Here is a 17,033-nt window from a genome sequence, read left to right as displayed (position 1 = left end):
ATACTTTTGTACCTGTTTCCTCCAGCATCTTCACACGGTCCTTTGCTGTTGTTCTGGGATTGATTTGCACTTTCCGCACCAACGTACTTTAATCTCTAGGAGACAGAACGCATCTCCTTCCTGAGCGGTATGACGGCTGCATGGCCCCATAGTGTTTATATTTGCGTACTATTTGTTTTACAGATGAACATGGTACCTTCAGGCGTTTGGAAATTGCTCCCAAGGATGAACCAGACTTGTAGAGGTCTACAATTGTTTTTCTGAAGTCATTGCTGATTTCTATTAATTTTCCCATGATGTCAAGCAAAGAGGCACTGAGTTTGAAGGTAGGCCTTGAAATACATCCACAGGTACACCTCCAATTGACTCAAATGATGTCAATTAGCCTATCAGAAGCTTCTAAAGCCATGACATAATTTTCTGGAATTTTCCAAGCTGTTTAAAGGCACAGTCAACTTAGTGTGTGTAAACCCACTGGAATTGTGATACAGTGAATTATAAGTTAAATAATCTGTCTGTAAACAATTGTTGGAAAAATGACTTGTGTCATGCACAAAGTAGATGTCCTAACCGACTTGCCAAAATTATAGTTCGTTAACAAGAAATTTGTGGAGTGGTTCAAAAACGAGTTTTAATGACTCCAACCTAAGTGTATGTAAACTTCTGACTTCAACTGTATGTGGCATACGCAAATTAAGAGGGACTGTTTTTTTGGGCTTTGTGAGATTAGCACAAAATTACCTAAATAGAATCAAATGTCAGTCGGTTCAAATGAAAGACAGAATAGGCTACCTACAGAAACAGAGATAAACCATGCAGAAACATGCAGAAACAGAGATAAACCATTTCAACTATTCCCATTACAACTAACTACTCGAAAACAAGAGGGTTTAGAAGAAAACAAGATGATGTCGTGATGACTATTACCGCTGTCAGCGAAGCCAGTAGCTGTGATGATGGGCACAGCCACCATGACTAGTCCACAGCTACTCCACACGTACTTCATGAGGAACTGCTCTATCATGATGTACCACAGACGCTTGGACAGGATCAAGTTCATCTGCTCCGCCAGGGCCCGGTAGCACTTCTGCAGCTGACGCATCTCCACCTGACACACACAGGACAGACAGACACAAACAGGCAGTTTGCATTGCAGTCACACAAGTACCTAGCATACACAGTATAGCACATTTACAACAAATGTACTACAATAGTTTTCACATTACATTCACATTGCATTTGAGTTATTTTGCTCTTGGAGACAGTCTTATCTAAAACAAGGCATATAAGGAGGCTGTCAATCAAATGTTTGAAAATCACTTTTGGGAATTGGATATGATGTCACGGGTGTGCATTGGATCCAACTCAAAGGGATCCAACCCATTAGTATTTCTATTGTAATAAATACATAGTGACTATGCATGCAAAATCCTCCATGCATCCTTCCTCCTATACCTTGTGGCCCCTGTAGAAGGCGATCTCCTCTGCATTGGCAATGATCCTGGAATGCACATAGCGCAAATGGCCTTTCCTGTGGGCCTCTTCAGCTACTAGTTTTCCGAATTTTGGCGAACAGGCCCTCAGAACCTTGGCCGTGCAAAACACCACCAACCCAGCCAGCAGGGTCGGCCCGCTGGCGTTGGCCCCCCTGGACCGGGCCGTCTGGATGAGGGTGTAGGAGGTGAGTATCACATCCAAGATGGGCTTAGTGAGGTTCGAGTAGAGATGCGCCACGGATTGGGAAAACATCATTACGTCCTCGGTAAGAGACTGGTCCGGGTTGGTCAGTCTCCCGTCCATGTTGCTAACTTTGTAGTAGGTCTGGTCTGTGAAATATGTGGTGTAGGCATGGTCCACTAGCCGTGTGCGGAAGGCGAGAGCCAGCTTGCATTCCAGGTAGCGGATAACACTGTTCACGAATGTGGCCGGGATAGCAATAAGGAGCCATTTCATCAGCTGGATGATGAAGCTTCGTGGTTCTTTCTCAACGATTGTTTTCACAATCTTGCCATCCAAGCCTGCGACATAGATAGACAGAAACGTCCGGGATATCAACGCGACCGAATGCAGAGACAGCAATCCAAGCTCTTTGGAGACAAGCTTTGGAAAGAGAATTTTAATGAGTTCAAGTATCTGCTTAAAAAATTCAGCGTTTACACCAGGTGACTTTTTATGACTCAGTGCATCTGTTTGTGATTTCACCGTCGAGCCATTTTCCTCTCCTTTAGACCCCCTTCTATTCCTGCATTCGTTCCGTTTCACGAATTGTCTGCAGACGATGGGGTACAGGGTTTTCACCCCATAGGCAGCGGCCGCGAGAAAGATAGCTCGCTTCGCAGCAGTCGCCCGGTCCCATTTCACTCTGGACGCCGCATCAAGTATATTGGACATCTTTCCCCTACAAAGCGATCAAAGAGCTAGTCTTCTTTGATGTTATTCCGTTCTACATCCACCGGGAGTTAGTATCATGATGGAAAAACAATCTACCTCATACAATGGTGCGATGCTTCAGCTAGAAAACTCAACCGCTAGCTACGTTCCAGTATTTCCGTCATTTGGTTTGGCAGTGTTTTATTTGGGCAACACCCCGGAAAGACACGATCGGTTGTGAGTGACATATTAAAATGAGGTCCCACTGTACGTATTACTGTACATACTGTATCGTGACTATTTGCCCAGCATCTGTGTATAGTACACTTAATAAACTAATGTCATAATTGAAACAATAATAATGTTCTCTCATATCTGAGAGGGACATAGTAGCTACGTCATTTACGTCATTTATTTGACGTCTGTTGGCTTGGCTCCAGCATCTTTGTGTCACGCGCTGTACCTGTCAACTCAACTGAAGCATCATTATAATCGGCTACTTCATGAGAAAGTTTCACTAGTAGCTAGCTAGCTATGTTTCATAAAAACTCAACAACGGTCACCTCTTTTATACTGCTAGATACATTTCAAAAGTGCTGATAAAATACATGGCCTAATAGAGTTAATTTTTTCTGTCTGATTTTACTGGACAAAATGAATTGGGTCGGTGGTTCAAGGTAAGTTTGACAGCTAGTTAGCTAACGTTAGCTTGCTAAACTAACGTTAGCACTTTTACATATGTGCTTTTTGACAGTCTGGGTGGAACGAGTTTTAGAAAACCTTGTTAGCAAATATTCAACATTAACTTTCTCTTTCTTTGACAAATAACATTAGAACTGTAACAAAAGTATTCTACTGACCCCCTTTAAAAAAACATTATATTGACCCCCTGTTAAATAGCAATTTTAACTTGATTTTCCATTATAAATATTCAGGAACCGGTTTATGATGAGAAATGACATGAAAAAGCAGAGGGTAAGTTAAACCCACAGTGGCCTTAAATAAGGCCCATATTGTATACATTATAATACAGTATACACTACCTTTCAAAAGTTTAGAGTCACTTAGAAACAGACGCCTCTCAAGTTGTCAACTGGCAGCTTCATTAAATAGTAACTTACTCGCAAATGACCAGTGTGAAGAGGTGACTCCGGGATGCTTGCCTTCTAGGCAGAGTTCCTCAGTCCAGTGTCTGTGTTCTTTTGCCCATCTTAATCCTTTATTTTTATTAGCCAGTCTGATATATGGCTTTTTCTTTGCAACTCTGCCTAGAAGGCCAGCATCCCGGAGTCGCCTCTTCACTGTTGACGTTGAGACTGGTGTTTCTCACATGGAATAGCCTTCATTTCTCAGAACAAGAGTAGACTGATGAGTTTCAGACTAAAGTTATTTGTTTCTGGCCATTTTGAGCCTGTAATCAAACCCACAAATGCTGATGCTCCAGATATTAAACTAGTCTAAAGAAGGACAGTTTTATTGCTTCTTTAATGAGCACAAGAGTTTTCAGCTGTGCTAACATAATTGCAAAATGGTTTTCTACTGATCAATTGGCATTTTAAAAGGATAAACTTGGATTAGCTAACACAACATGCCATTGGAACACAGGAGTGATGGTTGCTGATAATGGGCCTCTATATGCCTATGTAGATATTCCATAAAGAATCTGCCGTTTCCAGCTACAATAGTCATTTACAACATTAACAATGTCTACACTGTATTTCTGATCAATTAGATGTTATTTTAATGGACAAGAAAATGTGCTTTTCTTCCAAAAACAAGGACATTTCTAAGTGACCCCAAACTTTTGAACGGTAGTGTATGTGACATGATAATACATATGCCAACATTTTATCAGGAATTCTTTGAAAAGAAAAAAATGCAGAGAAAGATGAAAACCTTAGGAATACCAACCTCTCCTAAAGGAGCCAGTTCTGGAAGTATGGACCTACTGACTTTATTCATAGTAAACCAGATTGCTGCAAAGAAAGAAAACAATGGTGAGTTCAGAAAGGAATCTATAGATTATGGATAAATGCTAATAACATTGAAAAAGGATCCCACGCACCCACAACAATAACTTTGTTCCAGATCAGCCAAAGATAACTCACATCACTGATGATAAAGGAGGACCCAAGTCGATGAGGGAGGGGCCCCTGGAGTTACCCATGAGCCCTTGCTCCCCATCACGGCTTTCCCTTGTGGAGAGCCAGCCTTTGTACAGGTATCGGTTATATATATCAAATCAAATGTATTTATAAAGCCCTTCTTACATCAGCTGATATTTTAAAGTGCTATACAGAAACCCAGCCGAAAAACCCCAAACAGCAAGCAATGCAGGTGTAGAAAAACTCCCTAGAAAGGCCAGAACCTAGGAAGAAACCTAGAGAGGAACCAGGCTATGAGGGGTGGCCAGTCCTCTTCTGGCTGTGCCGGGTGGAGATTATAACAGAACATGGCCAAGATGTTCAAATGTTCATAGATGACCAGCAGGGTCAAACAATAATAATCACAGTGGTTGTTGAGGCTGCAACAGGTCAGCACCTCAGGTGTAAATGTCAGTTGGCTTTTCATAGCCGATCATTCAGAATATCTCTACGGCTTCTGCTGTCTCTAGAGAGTTGAAACAGCAGGTCTGGGACAAGGTAGCATGTCCGGTGAAGAGGTCAAGGTCCAATAGCCGCAGGCAGAACAATTGAAACTGGAGTAGCAGCACGACCAGGTGGACTGGGGACAGCAAGGAGTCATCAGGCCAGGTAGTCCTGAGGCATTGTCCTAGGGCTCAGGTCATGAGAGTAAGACAGAGAGAAAAAGAGAATTAGAGAGAGCATACTTAAATTCACACAGGACACCAGATAAGACAGAAGAAATACTCCAGATATAACAGACTGACCTAACCCCCCGACACATAAACTACTGCAGCATAAATACTGGAGGCTGAGACAGGAGGGGTCGGGAGACACTGTGGCCCCATCCAACGATACCCCCGGACAGGGCCAAACAGGCAGAATATAATCCCACCCACTTTGCCAAAGCACAGCCCCCACACCACTAGAGGGATATCTTCAACCACCGACTTAACTTCCTGAGACATGGCCGAGTATAGCCCACAAAGATCTCCGCCACAGCACAACTCAAGGAAGGGCGCCAACCCAGACAGGAAGATCACATCAAGCAATTATAGAATTATTTTAGGAGGAAAAGTGAAACAGTTACTCATCTTTAATGACATTCAAGTATTTGTAGTAACGGTAGTGTACTACTCATGTATTTTAGTGTCCAGACTGCTAGAAAGAGAAAGCACTGCATTCCTGATGGATTCAAGTGTAGACAGGTCAGTCGGCATTTACTCACACTGATTCATATTTTCTGACAACACAAATACATCACCTTACTTCACTAGTACTCTTTTGATCATATTTCTGAAAATACAGATACAGTAAGCTTTATGGAAATGTTGACTCAACCTTGTGACATTTGGCTGGTTCATTGGTTGTTGCTCTCAGCTCTCACCAGTGCTGGAGTCGAACATGTCAGACACCAGTACGTCAGACTACCAGCAACGCATCCAGGACACCCTGAGCCCCTTCTGCTCGGCATCGTCGTCAGTCTCCTCCTCAGGGGCAGGCCTGTTCTCCCTCCAGCACATAGCACACGTCCAGCCACAGCTACACTGCTCCCCTAGAACCCCATGGGATACCTCCACTTCAGATCAACTACAGGTATTCATTCAAATAGTCATAGTAACAGTATTCCTTCATTTGGAATGGATTTAACCCCACAAACACATGAAACAAAGACAAATGAATGTGCATTCATTCCACTGTACTAACAGTTTTGTAAAGTAAAGAAAAAATATAACTGAAACCTAATGGATATTTGATTTTGTAGTTTAGACCTTTCTCTCAGCCAGGAGGGAGGAGAGAGTGTTCCCCGTGGGCCACAGGACCAAGTGGACCCAAACAGCAGCTGAACATGACCCCCACTGTGTCCAGAGTACTGTTTGGAGGCACAGAGCCTGAGTGAGTACTGAACTGATATATCAAAGATGTGTTTTTACCTGATATGCAGGAAATGTTGATTTTCTTTATCCATCTTCTGTTCATACATTGAGATTGACAACCCCCCCTGAACTGATATTATTTTTATCCTGATTTCCATTGCTGTATTGATTACATCTGTGAAGACAGATGTATTAGTTGATATTTCCATAACTTGTGCACTGACGAATGGGGTATGCATCTGCCTACCCAGTAGCACAGACACCAGAGACCATATCATGCACGCAGTGGGGTTCTCTATCAACCAATCGGAGGGCAAAGACCACACCTTAGAGTTCTCTCTCAAAGATCAGACAATGAAGTTCTCTCTCAACCAAATAGAGAGTGAAGAGCAACACGAGAAAGCACTCCTCAGGGCCTGCAGTAATGAGGAATATGGAAGTGAAGGTACTGTTGCATTCCAAAAGGCACCCTATGCCCTATATAGTGCACTACTTTTGGACAGGGCCCATAGGGCTCTGGTCAGAAGTATAGCACTGCAGGTAATAGTGTTCCATTTGCTACGCATACATGTCTAGTGTGCATTATGTAGGCTATTAATCATGTCCCTTCACTAAAACTATGATACATGTTTTTGCATAAAGTTTGCCAATCTCTCTTTATTGACATATACCCGTCAAATGTTTGGGCATACCTACTCATTCAAGGGTTTTTCTTTGTTTGTACTATTTTCTACGTTGTAGAATAACGGCGAATATATCAAAACTATGAAATAACACATGGAATCATGTAGTAACCAAAAAAGTGTTAAACAAATCAAAATATATTTTATATTTAAGATTCTTCGAAGTAGCCACCCTTTGCCTTGATGACAGCTTTGCAAACTCTTGGCATTCTCTCAACCAGCTTCATGGGGTAGTCAGTTGGAATGCATTTCAATTAACGGGTGTGCCCTGTTAAAAGTTCATTTGTGGAATTTCTTTCCTTAATGCTTTTGAGCCAAACAGTTGTGGTGTGACAAGGTGGGGGGGGTACAGAAGATTGCCCTATTTGGTAAAAGACTAAGTCCATATTATGGCAAGAACAGCTCAAATAAGCAACAAGAAACAACAGTTCATCATTACTTTAAGACATGAAAGTCAGTCAATCCATAAAATTTCAAGAACTTTTAAAGTTTCTTCAAGTGCAGTCGCAAAAACCATCAAGAGCTATGATGAAACTGGCTCTCACGAGGAACGCCACAGGAAAGGAAGACATGGAGTTGTCAACTGTTGATGATCAAGTTCATTAGTTACCAGCCTCAGAAATTGCAGGCCAAATAAATCCTTCACAGAGTTCAAGTAACAGACAAATCTCAACATCAACTGTTCAGAGGAAACTGCGTGAATCCGGCCTTCATGGTTGAATTGCTGCAAAGAAACCACTACTAAAGGAAACCAATAATAAGAAGAGACTTGCTTGGGCAAAGAAACATGAGCAATGGACATTAGACCGTTGAAAATCTGTCCTTTGATCTGATGAGTCCAAAGTTGAGATTTTTGGTTCTAACTGCCGTGGCGCAGAGTAGGTGAATGGATGATCTCTGCATGTGTGGTTCCCACCGTGAAGCATGGAGAAGGAGGTGTGATGTTGTGGGGGTGATTTGCTGGTGACACTGTCTGTGATTTATTTAGAATTCAAGGCACACTTAACCAGCATGGCTACCACAGCATTCTGCAGCAATACGCCATCCCATCTGGTTTGCACTTAGTTGGACTATCATTTGTTTTTCAACAGGACAATGACCCAACACACCTCCAGGCTGTGTAAGGGCTATTTCACCAAGAAGGGGAGTGATGGAGTGCTGCATCAGATGACCTGGCCTCCACAATCACCCGACCTCAACCCAATTGAGATGGTTTGGGATGAGTTGGACCACAGAGTGAAGGGAAAGCAGCCAACAAGTGCTCAGTATTTGTGGGAACTCCTTCAAGACTGTTGGGAAAGCATTCCAGGTTGTCACGTCTACTCCCGCTCCTCCCCTCCGTCGTTCGACGTCGCTGGTTTACTAACCACCGGTCCTGGCACTCATCATTACGTGCACCTGCTCTTCATCATGAGGCACACCTGGACTCAATCACTTCTCTGATTACCTCCCCTATATCTGTTACTCCCTTAGTCAATGCTGCCTTGGGAATGGAACTATGTGTTTCATGTCTGTACGCTACTCGTGTTTCTTGTTTTGCTCCATGTTCCGTTTATTATTAAACTCACCACCTGCACTTGCTTCCCGAATCTCAGCATCCATGTTACAGAATACTGCCTCACCAAATGGAAGCAGCAGGAAATCAGAGCATCTCCCAGACGGTCGACGAACAGGGATACTTACTTCGTAAACACAACGACCAGCTGGCGCAACTGGGGACGGCTATGGAAGAGGTTCTTTGCATTCTTCAACGTCTCGAACATGCCTGAGAGGCGTTTGCCTTCCACTAGCAGAGGATACTCTTCCACCAGTCGACCCAGCGAGCCAGCACATCAGTCCATTCAGCTGTCCGCCCAGGTCAGCGATGCCCGACGGAACCCCATCTAAATGCTGTGGCTTCCTACTCCAGTGCTCCCTCTATTTTGCGTATCAGATGGGAGCCCCCACCACAGAGAGGTCCAAGGTTGCCACGGTTATTTCTCTGCTGACTGGGCGGGCGTTGGAGCGGGCTACGGCCGTCTGGGAGAGAGGAGGAGCTGGCTTCGTAGGGCAGAGAGGGGGGTGAGCGCCTTCTCCAACTTTGGCAAGATGACCAGACGGTTACGCGCTCACCTTTCGGACAGTAGCAGCATCCAGTGGATGGAATGAGCAGGCGCTCCGTACACTATTCCAAAGAGGACTGCGCGAGGAGGTCCAAACGGAACTGGCATGTTGTGACGACAGCCTCTCCTTGGACACACTCATCGCGATGGCCATCCGATTGGATAATCTAATTCGGGAGCCTCGGTACCCACATCGCTTCTCTCCTTCCCTCCGTGAACACTCTGTAGCAGAGCCTGAACCTATGGAGGGGTCACACACTTCCCCGCGGCAGAGCGACGCAGACGGAGACAGCTGTGGCTCTGTCTCTATTGTGGTCAAGGGCGGCACCAGTAATATATGAATATATGCCATTTAGCAGACGCTTTTATCCAAAGCGACTTACAGTCATGTGTGCATACATTCTACGTATGGGTGGTCCCGGGAAACGAACCCACTACCCTGGCGTTACAAGCGCCATGCTCTACCAACTGAGCTACAGAAGGACCACCAGCTTCAGTAGTGTTCGGTACGTCCCAACTCGGGATCCACAAGCCCAGAGGGACGGTCACGTGATCTTCCACCTCCTGGGGCAGGTGTGAGTATCCCATCTTCATCCGTTTCTGCTAAACCCTTTTAGTGTCGATCACACTAGCTAACTGTCCCTCATGTACTGTTTCTACAACGCTAGTGGATTCCGGTGCCGCGGGGAATTGACCAGATCCTCGCCTCCTCTCTGAACATCCCCTCATACCCGCTCTCCTCACCGTTTCCAGTTCAAGGTCTTGATAAATCGGCCACTAGAATCTGGAACCATCACACACATCACTCTCACCGTGGAGTCCATTCAACAGGAAAACATCCCTTTCTTCATCACTAGTGCACCAGCTCACAAGATCATCCTCGACCTCCCATGTCTCCAACGCCATAACCCCACCATCTCATGGTCAAGGATGAGAATCACGGACTGGTCACCCGAATGCTTTAGGACCTGTTTTCCTTTTGCCTCTCGTGTCGTAGCCCCTGTGGTCTGTGACGTAGATGTGGACATTCGCCAGGCTCTGGTGAGGGAACCCGCTCCCACTACCTGTCCTCCTGAGCGCATCTACATTCCCATGGGGATAAGGGAGCGAATGATGACCTGGGCACACACAGCTGTCGTCGCTGGACATCCTTAATCACCCGTACAAAAAAAGTATTGGTGGCCCACCTTGGCGCAGGACGTTACTCGCTACGTCAACTACTCTTCTGTGTGTGCCCAAAGAAAGTCTCACGGCACTCTCCAGCAGGGAAGCTCCTTCCCATTCCCGTGCCTCAGCGTCCCTGTTCTCATCTATCCATTGACTTTGTTATCGATCTCCTGTCCTCTGACGGTTTCACCACCCTTCTGGTGATTGTGGACAGATTTTCTAAATCATGCCAGTTTATTCCTGTCTCTGGTCTCCCTTCCTTAATGGCCTTCACGGAGGACATTGTCTCTGACTGTGACCCCCAATTCATGTCACGGGTATGGAGGGCTTTCATGGAGAATCTGGGGGTCACGGTCAGCCTCACTTCTAGGTACCGGCCTCAGTCCAACGGGCAGGTGGAGAGGATGAACCAGAAGCTGGGGAGGTTCCTGATGAGTCACTGCCAGGACCGGCAGGGGAAGTGGGCCCGATTCCTTCCCTGGGTGGCATATCCACAGAATTCATTACGTCACTCCTCCACTGGGCTTACTCACTGGCTCCATGGACTCCGAGCCATACCAAGGCCCCTGCTGTGGACGAATGATTCCAGGGCACAGAGGAGGTTTGGAGTGATGCTCATGTGAGGATCCAGCGTGTCGTCCATCGCCAGAAGGAGCAGGCGGATCGCCACCTCAGTGTGGCGCCCATGTTCCATCCTGGTGATCGTCTGGCTTTCCACCAGGAACCTTCCACTCAGCCTGCCCTGTAAGAAGCTGAGTCCCCGGTTTGTGGGGCCGTCCAAAGTTCTCCAGAGGGTTAACGAGGTGACTTATAGGTTACAGCTTCCCAGTGATTACCGTATCTCACCTTCATTTCATGTCTCCCTTCTGGTGGTTCCTGGTCCCCTGGCTGATGCTGTCCCCCACAACACCAACCCACCCCCCTGGAGGTCGAGGGAGGTCCCGCCTATGCCGTCAGATCCCTACTGGACTCCCGACATCGTGGGGGTCGGCACCTGCACTTGCTTCCCGACTCCCAGCGTCCACATTACACAGGGGGAAGCTGGTTGAGAGAATGCCAAGAGTGTGCAAAGCTGTCAGCAAGGCAATGGGTGGCTACTTTGAAGAATCTCAAATATAAAATATATTTGGATTTGTTTAACACTTTTATGGTTACTACATGATTCCATATGTTATTTCAATGTAGAAAATAGTGAAAATAAAGAAAAACCCTTGAATGAGTAGGTGTGTCCAAACTTTTGATTGGTACTGTATGTATGTCAATTCATCCCAGCAGCTAATTTTAAGAAGGGGATGTCTAAGATATATCTCAAGGAGGAAGTACCAACGTCTTCCAGAGATGTGAATGAATCACAGAGCCAAGACCCTGAACCTGATTTTCTGACTCAGGTAATTGCAGGCAGCGGCATTACATCAGGTGTCTAATGCCACCTAGTGGCAGAATTGGAATAATTTCAGAACTAAACAATGATGACGATAAAATACAGTACCATTTAGCAGACAGTTTTTCTAAAGCTACTACAGTCATGCGTGCAAACATTTTACATACTGGTGGTCTCGGAAATCGAGCCCACTATCCTGCCGTTGCAAGTACCATGGTCTACCAACTGAGCCACTGAGGCCCTGATGAGAAAATGATAGTAAAGGTAAGGGGAAATGTGTTCATACAGTCAAGGCTAGCCTGTTTCATTGTTACGCCTGTATTCCAACAGGTTTCCAACTGCACTGATGTCAGCTCATGTAAGTTTCCACAGTATATTAAAAATCATCTGCTGTTCACCATCTGTCTGACACTGATGGCTTGAGTCCCAAATGGCACCCTACTCCCTATATAGTGCCAAATGTGGAATTTAATGAGGAATAATAGGGTGTCATTTGGGATGCAACCTGGTAGAGACTTACTTGCCGATCTGTCTTCAGCTTGTCCTGGAAACACTCATCATGGTCCTAAGGAATTCTGCGAATCATCGCCCAGTTACTCTCCAAGAGGAGGTTACTTTAGTTCAGACTCTGATGATGACGTAAGTAAACAACAATTAATACTGTTTACATCTGCTTTGGTTAATATACTGTAAGGGGATGCTTTGATTTTCCATAGATCCCATAGGCCTACCATTACTGACTTGGTAACACTTTGCATTTAGTTGCTCTTATAAGTTTGCATAATTACTGTTTATAACATGTTGTTACATAGTAACTGCTTTGCATTTACATGGTAATATCAACATATTTCTTAGCCTGAATCCCAGATCTGTTTGTGCTGTCTTGTCAACTCCATTGCTGTCACGTAGCATGACAATGACAGCAATGGAGTTGACAAGACAGCACATACAGATCTGGGACTTAGGCTGCATATTTTCATACTAATCTTTAAATGTCATATCAGGAGGTGGAGGATTATCACCAGTGTCACCAGGGTGGATCCTCACAGTCACACACAGTGAGGTCCTGTAGTGAAGAGTTCCCTATCCTCAGCCAAGGCTCATCACATTGGAACACACAACAACTGGGTCACCCTCAGTCTCAACCCAGACCTTACACCCCACCCATTAGGCCTCAATGCACAGGGAACTGTGGAAACGACCAGAGAGCTTTGGAGAGCTCCGGCTACACTGAGAGACGGTCCGGCTGTGCAGTTACAGATGACAGTAACGGCCAGGTTAGGGTTATAAGTGATCAGTTTGTCCCATCTTGTCCTCTGTCTGAATCACAGTGCTCTGAGATTCACCAACAAAAGATGGAAGCCACCGGAACACGAGAAACACAAACACGAGAAATGGGAACACAGACTGTCACCACCATCACCTCGAAATGTCCAACATCGGACGTTTCAACTCAGTGCAGTTTTGGACTGGAGTGTAAAGAGAACAACCTCATGGACTCTGAATCCCACAAGTCTGCTTACAATGTAATACCGACTCCAACTACCAGAGGGCAGTCAAGTCACAGAGATGAGTCTATGACACACAGAGCATTATCAGACAGATCCAGGAAGGAGGGAAAAGAGCAAACGCCATGGAGAAAATCAACAGCCAGAGAGCTCAAGGCTGGAACTGGGCACCATCCATCAATCATCCCTTCTAACAAGTGTCGTAACACGAACACTGAGAGTAGAGTGTTTATTCAGAGACCCACTACCTCTATACTAGACGTTCTCACCACCAATGATGTAAAAGGTATAAATAGCAAATGTTTTTAAATGTAATTAACAAATCAGTGTAGCCGATATAGACATATCTAATGGCAGATGATTTCCAAATTAATGCAAACAACTTCATATGTGGTGTAATTTGTCATAGATAATCGATTGAATGTAAAGCTAGTGAATGCGTGTAACAAGCACACGTTATACTGCAATTATATTTACTCTGATCTGTATATTTATTTTATTTATCTGTTATTTTACCAGGTAAGTTGACTGAGAACACGTTCTTATTTACATCAACGACCTGGGGAATAGTTACAGGGGAGAGGAGGAGGATGAATGAGCCAATTGTAAACTGGGTATTATTAGGTGGCCGTGATGGTTTGAGGGCCAGATTAGGAATTTAGCCAGGACACCGGGGTTAACACCCCTACTCTTACGATGAGTGCCATGGGATCTTTAATGACCTCAGAGTCAGGACACCCGTTTAACGTCCCATCTGAAAGACGGCACCCTACACAGGGCAGTGTCCCCAATATGTTGACATTCTTCCTTGTAGTTTATTGCAGTTATTTTCTTACGGACCGAGATTCATAATGGTGTTATTTTTTTGTATTTTCAGTAGTATTTTGAAAATGGATGTTGCTCCCTGATGATGTTTTTATCTCTTCCTTCCAGACTTGAGAGATGAGCAGCTGCAGCATAGAGGACAGGAAGATGAAAGAGAGGTCCAGGAACCTGTTGAGAATGTTCCTCTTAGAGAAGACCTTCCAGATGACAAAGAGGAGAAACGGAGAGGGAGTGCAGAGGAGAGGGAGGAGGTCACTGCTGAGAGCGGAGTTAACAGGCTTTCAGAGGAGGTTGAGACACTTCAGGAAATAGCAGACATTCTGCTCATGCTGAAGCAGAGGAAAAAAGATTAGAGGTGGGAAGGACAGGAGAGTATCCCTTTAAGAGTTGTGGACAATACTATCAACTACATCCCATTAACACAGAATCTGTTTCTGCATATTTAAAGGTTTATAACAATGCCCTTGGCATTCTACATTAAAACAAAAGCCAGACATTGCAAGATAATTCATTTATTTTTTCCCAATACATATTTAAGTGTTCTAGATTCTCATGAATATCTTTACTTTGATAGAATATAAATTCTAGCAAAACATTTACAGCAACAATAATCAAATGTATACTATACAGCACTGGATGCATTTTTTTTTCTTTAAATCTTCACTAGTTCTTCTTCATAATCTAGAATAGAAACAATGCATTTAATTTGTTTTCACATAGAAACAATTGCACCCGTTCACCATAAACACATTGGATGTCCCCATTTAGGAATTAAAGCAAAGAAGGCAATATAATAATAACACAATGGGTTGTCATGGGGTTGTTGAGCATTTTTCATAAAATCACAAAACATCAAATAACTTGTTTGACACTATCTCAAGTTTGTTACATGACGGCAATGTTGTCACCTTTGTGAAGGGGCTGTGCAATAAAGTGTTTTTTCTCTATAAAATACTGTGATAATAAATAAAAAAAGACATCTTCCAGTGAACCTCCAATTTAGACTACCTCTAGTATCCTCTCTTTTCTAATCACATTTCTCATCAAATACTCAAATATTGATAATAAATACTCAATAATCCAGTATTGACACTGATGTTCCAATGAACTGTGATCCTTTGAAATGCTGTCATTTCATTTCAGTCTAGAGAAAATCCTATTTGAATTCCCAATAGTAGCTATCTAGTTTTGTCACAGACAATAATACACAGACATATTCTCAGCGAAATTATGTTGACCACTTTCAACCAGTCTGCTACACTCAAATCTATGTGTACTCAAGTACTCAACTAAAAAGGTGTCACCTTACATAGTTTTACGATATATAAAACAACATTAGCAAGTACAATACAGCACTCCTCGACCATTTAGAACTCGAGAACGCCAGCTCTTTCACGTGAAGAGTATGCATTGCAATTTGTACATAAGGCTGTGGAGGAAGACAACGTAAAATGGAGACAAAATAAGACATTCTTTCTGACATTGTTTTCCCAAAGAACAACTGTGTGTGACATTAACTGACTAAACTGTCCATTTCAATGCATGGTTATTCCCTCAGAGACTGAGGTACAACCCAATGAATAGTCTAGTCTACATTGATCAATAAAAACATTTGCAACTTCTGAAAGGCTATCATCACGCTGGCTGGCCATATAGTCAACTCCTTCATACATTTCACTTCAGTACAGGCACCGACATCATGGGTAAAATATATTAGAATAAATAGCATAATAATCCATAGGTTTACTAATGAGAAAACAGATGAAAACAAATAGCAAAGCAAGACTGAACATCATCATAGACAGAGAACAGGTTAAGTCCCAAATGGCATGCTATTCCCTTTATACTGCACTACTTTTGACCAAGGCCCATAGGGCTCTGGTTAAAAGTAGTGCACTAGGAATAGGGTGCCGTTTGGGATGCAAAGCCCAGGTGTACTACTAGTGTCTGACACCCCATTTGTGATGCTACAGACAAGCTGAGACAATATTGTTCTGAGTTGTGTTTCATATAGAAAGGCATACTGGTATCAACACTATATTACAATCCCTCTCTCTGATTTTAAAACTTGTAATATCATGGCCATTTTAGTGGACGTTTGGACTCCTACAATAAAGGTTTTGTTGTGAAGAGGTTTTATCTCTAATCATAGGGTTTTTTATGTGAGGGAAAAGGCAATATATTTGTTAATTGTTGGTCTGCCTCATATATGGAAATTCATAGTAATGCGACATGAACAGTAAAATGGATGTCTAAATGCTGAGGATATATTTGAATGTAATGTATGCTTAATACTATTTACATTATGGTTTATAAATCAAAAAGAAGATTCTTATCAAACTATAGAAGTAACTACAACATTACATTGGCAACATCAAATGTGTAAGTAAACTTGTGTTATAAATAGCTACCCTGTGTGTGAAAAAGATGGAGCAATGTAACCTACGTGAATGTGAGGCAAACCAGAGAACAGGACTTGGAGAGGTTGTAGATCAGGGGCTGTATGTAATCAAGCTTCCTGTCCATGTAATATTATTAATTATGATAAAAGGCCAAACTAATCCTAAATCAACACACCTACTCCGAAACACTTGATGCATACTTTCTGAGTCGAATGAACAGGGACAAAATCCAAGGCCAAAGTTACAAACTTAGACTGGGACCAGATCTGTGTGCTCTTGCCAACTCCATGGCTGTCATCATCAAGCCATTATTTGGCATGACAATGAGTTGGCTTGAAAGCACAAACTGACTGGCACTCAGGCTAGGGCTAATCCACGTCGGAGGCATCGTTATCAGAGAGGTGGTAGTTGCTCCCCTTCACCCTGATGTACTCCACCTGCCGGTCCTCATCAGAGTCTGTGGCCCCGCAGGAGCACAGCTGGTTGTCGAACAGGGACTCAATCTCCTCCAGCCTCCGGTTCTTTGTTTCAGGCAGACAGCCGTAGATGAAGAAGAACCCAAGCAGAGCCAGGCTGGAGTAAAGGAAAAACACTC

The 17,033-nt window shown here is 43.8% G+C and overlaps 3 protein-coding genes across 6 annotated transcripts in view; 1 reads left to right on the top strand and 2 right to left on the bottom strand.

Moving 5' to 3' along the window:
* Positions 1-2,576, bottom strand: part of LOC124013648 (ATP-binding cassette sub-family D member 2-like) — a 21,778-nt gene extending 19,202 nt beyond the window's left edge. The window contains exons 1-2 of the mRNA XM_046328012.1: positions 1,456-2,576; positions 928-1,108 (exon numbers count right to left, since the gene is read on the bottom strand). Of these exons, the coding sequence (XP_046183968.1) occupies positions 928-1,108; positions 1,456-2,391 (1,117 nt within the window). The 5' untranslated portion in view covers positions 2,392-2,576. The remainder of the gene's footprint in view (positions 1-927; positions 1,109-1,455) is intronic.
* LOC124013649 lies at positions 1,422-15,034 on the top strand. Of its 4 annotated transcripts, none has more exons than XM_046328016.1 (13): positions 1,422-3,047; positions 3,306-3,345; positions 4,226-4,367; positions 4,459-4,591; positions 5,644-5,701; positions 5,874-6,089; positions 6,259-6,389; positions 6,625-6,815; positions 11,595-11,710; positions 12,034-12,061; positions 12,242-12,342; positions 12,708-13,497; positions 14,145-15,034. In XM_046328016.1, the coding sequence occupies exons 1-13, from the start codon at positions 3,025-3,027 to the stop codon at positions 14,387-14,389; spliced, it is 2,214 nt and encodes a 737-aa protein (XP_046183972.1). In that variant the 5' UTR covers positions 1,422-3,024; the 3' UTR covers positions 14,390-15,034. The 4 variants fall into 4 exon arrangements, with proteins under 4 accessions (XP_046183972.1, XP_046183970.1, XP_046183973.1 ...); XM_046328014.1 differs by having other exon boundaries at positions 6,622-6,815; XM_046328017.1 differs by having other exon boundaries at positions 1,423-3,047; positions 4,293-4,367; positions 6,622-6,815.
* LOC124013650 (proton myo-inositol cotransporter-like) overlaps positions 14,400-17,033 on the bottom strand; it is a 72,677-nt gene continuing 70,043 nt past the window's right edge. Inside the window, exon 10 of the mRNA XM_046328018.1 lies at positions 14,400-17,033. Coding sequence (XP_046183974.1) covers positions 16,807-17,033 — 227 coding nt within the window. The 3' untranslated portion in view covers positions 14,400-16,806.

The sequence above is a fragment of the Oncorhynchus gorbuscha genome, linkage group LG25, assembly GCF_021184085.1.
Source record: "Oncorhynchus gorbuscha isolate QuinsamMale2020 ecotype Even-year linkage group LG25, OgorEven_v1.0, whole genome shotgun sequence".
In the NCBI taxonomy this organism is placed as follows: Eukaryota; Metazoa; Chordata; class Actinopteri; order Salmoniformes; family Salmonidae; genus Oncorhynchus; species Oncorhynchus gorbuscha.
Note: the sequence above shows the minus strand (reverse complement) of the source record. Positions and strands in the feature narration are given on the sequence as shown.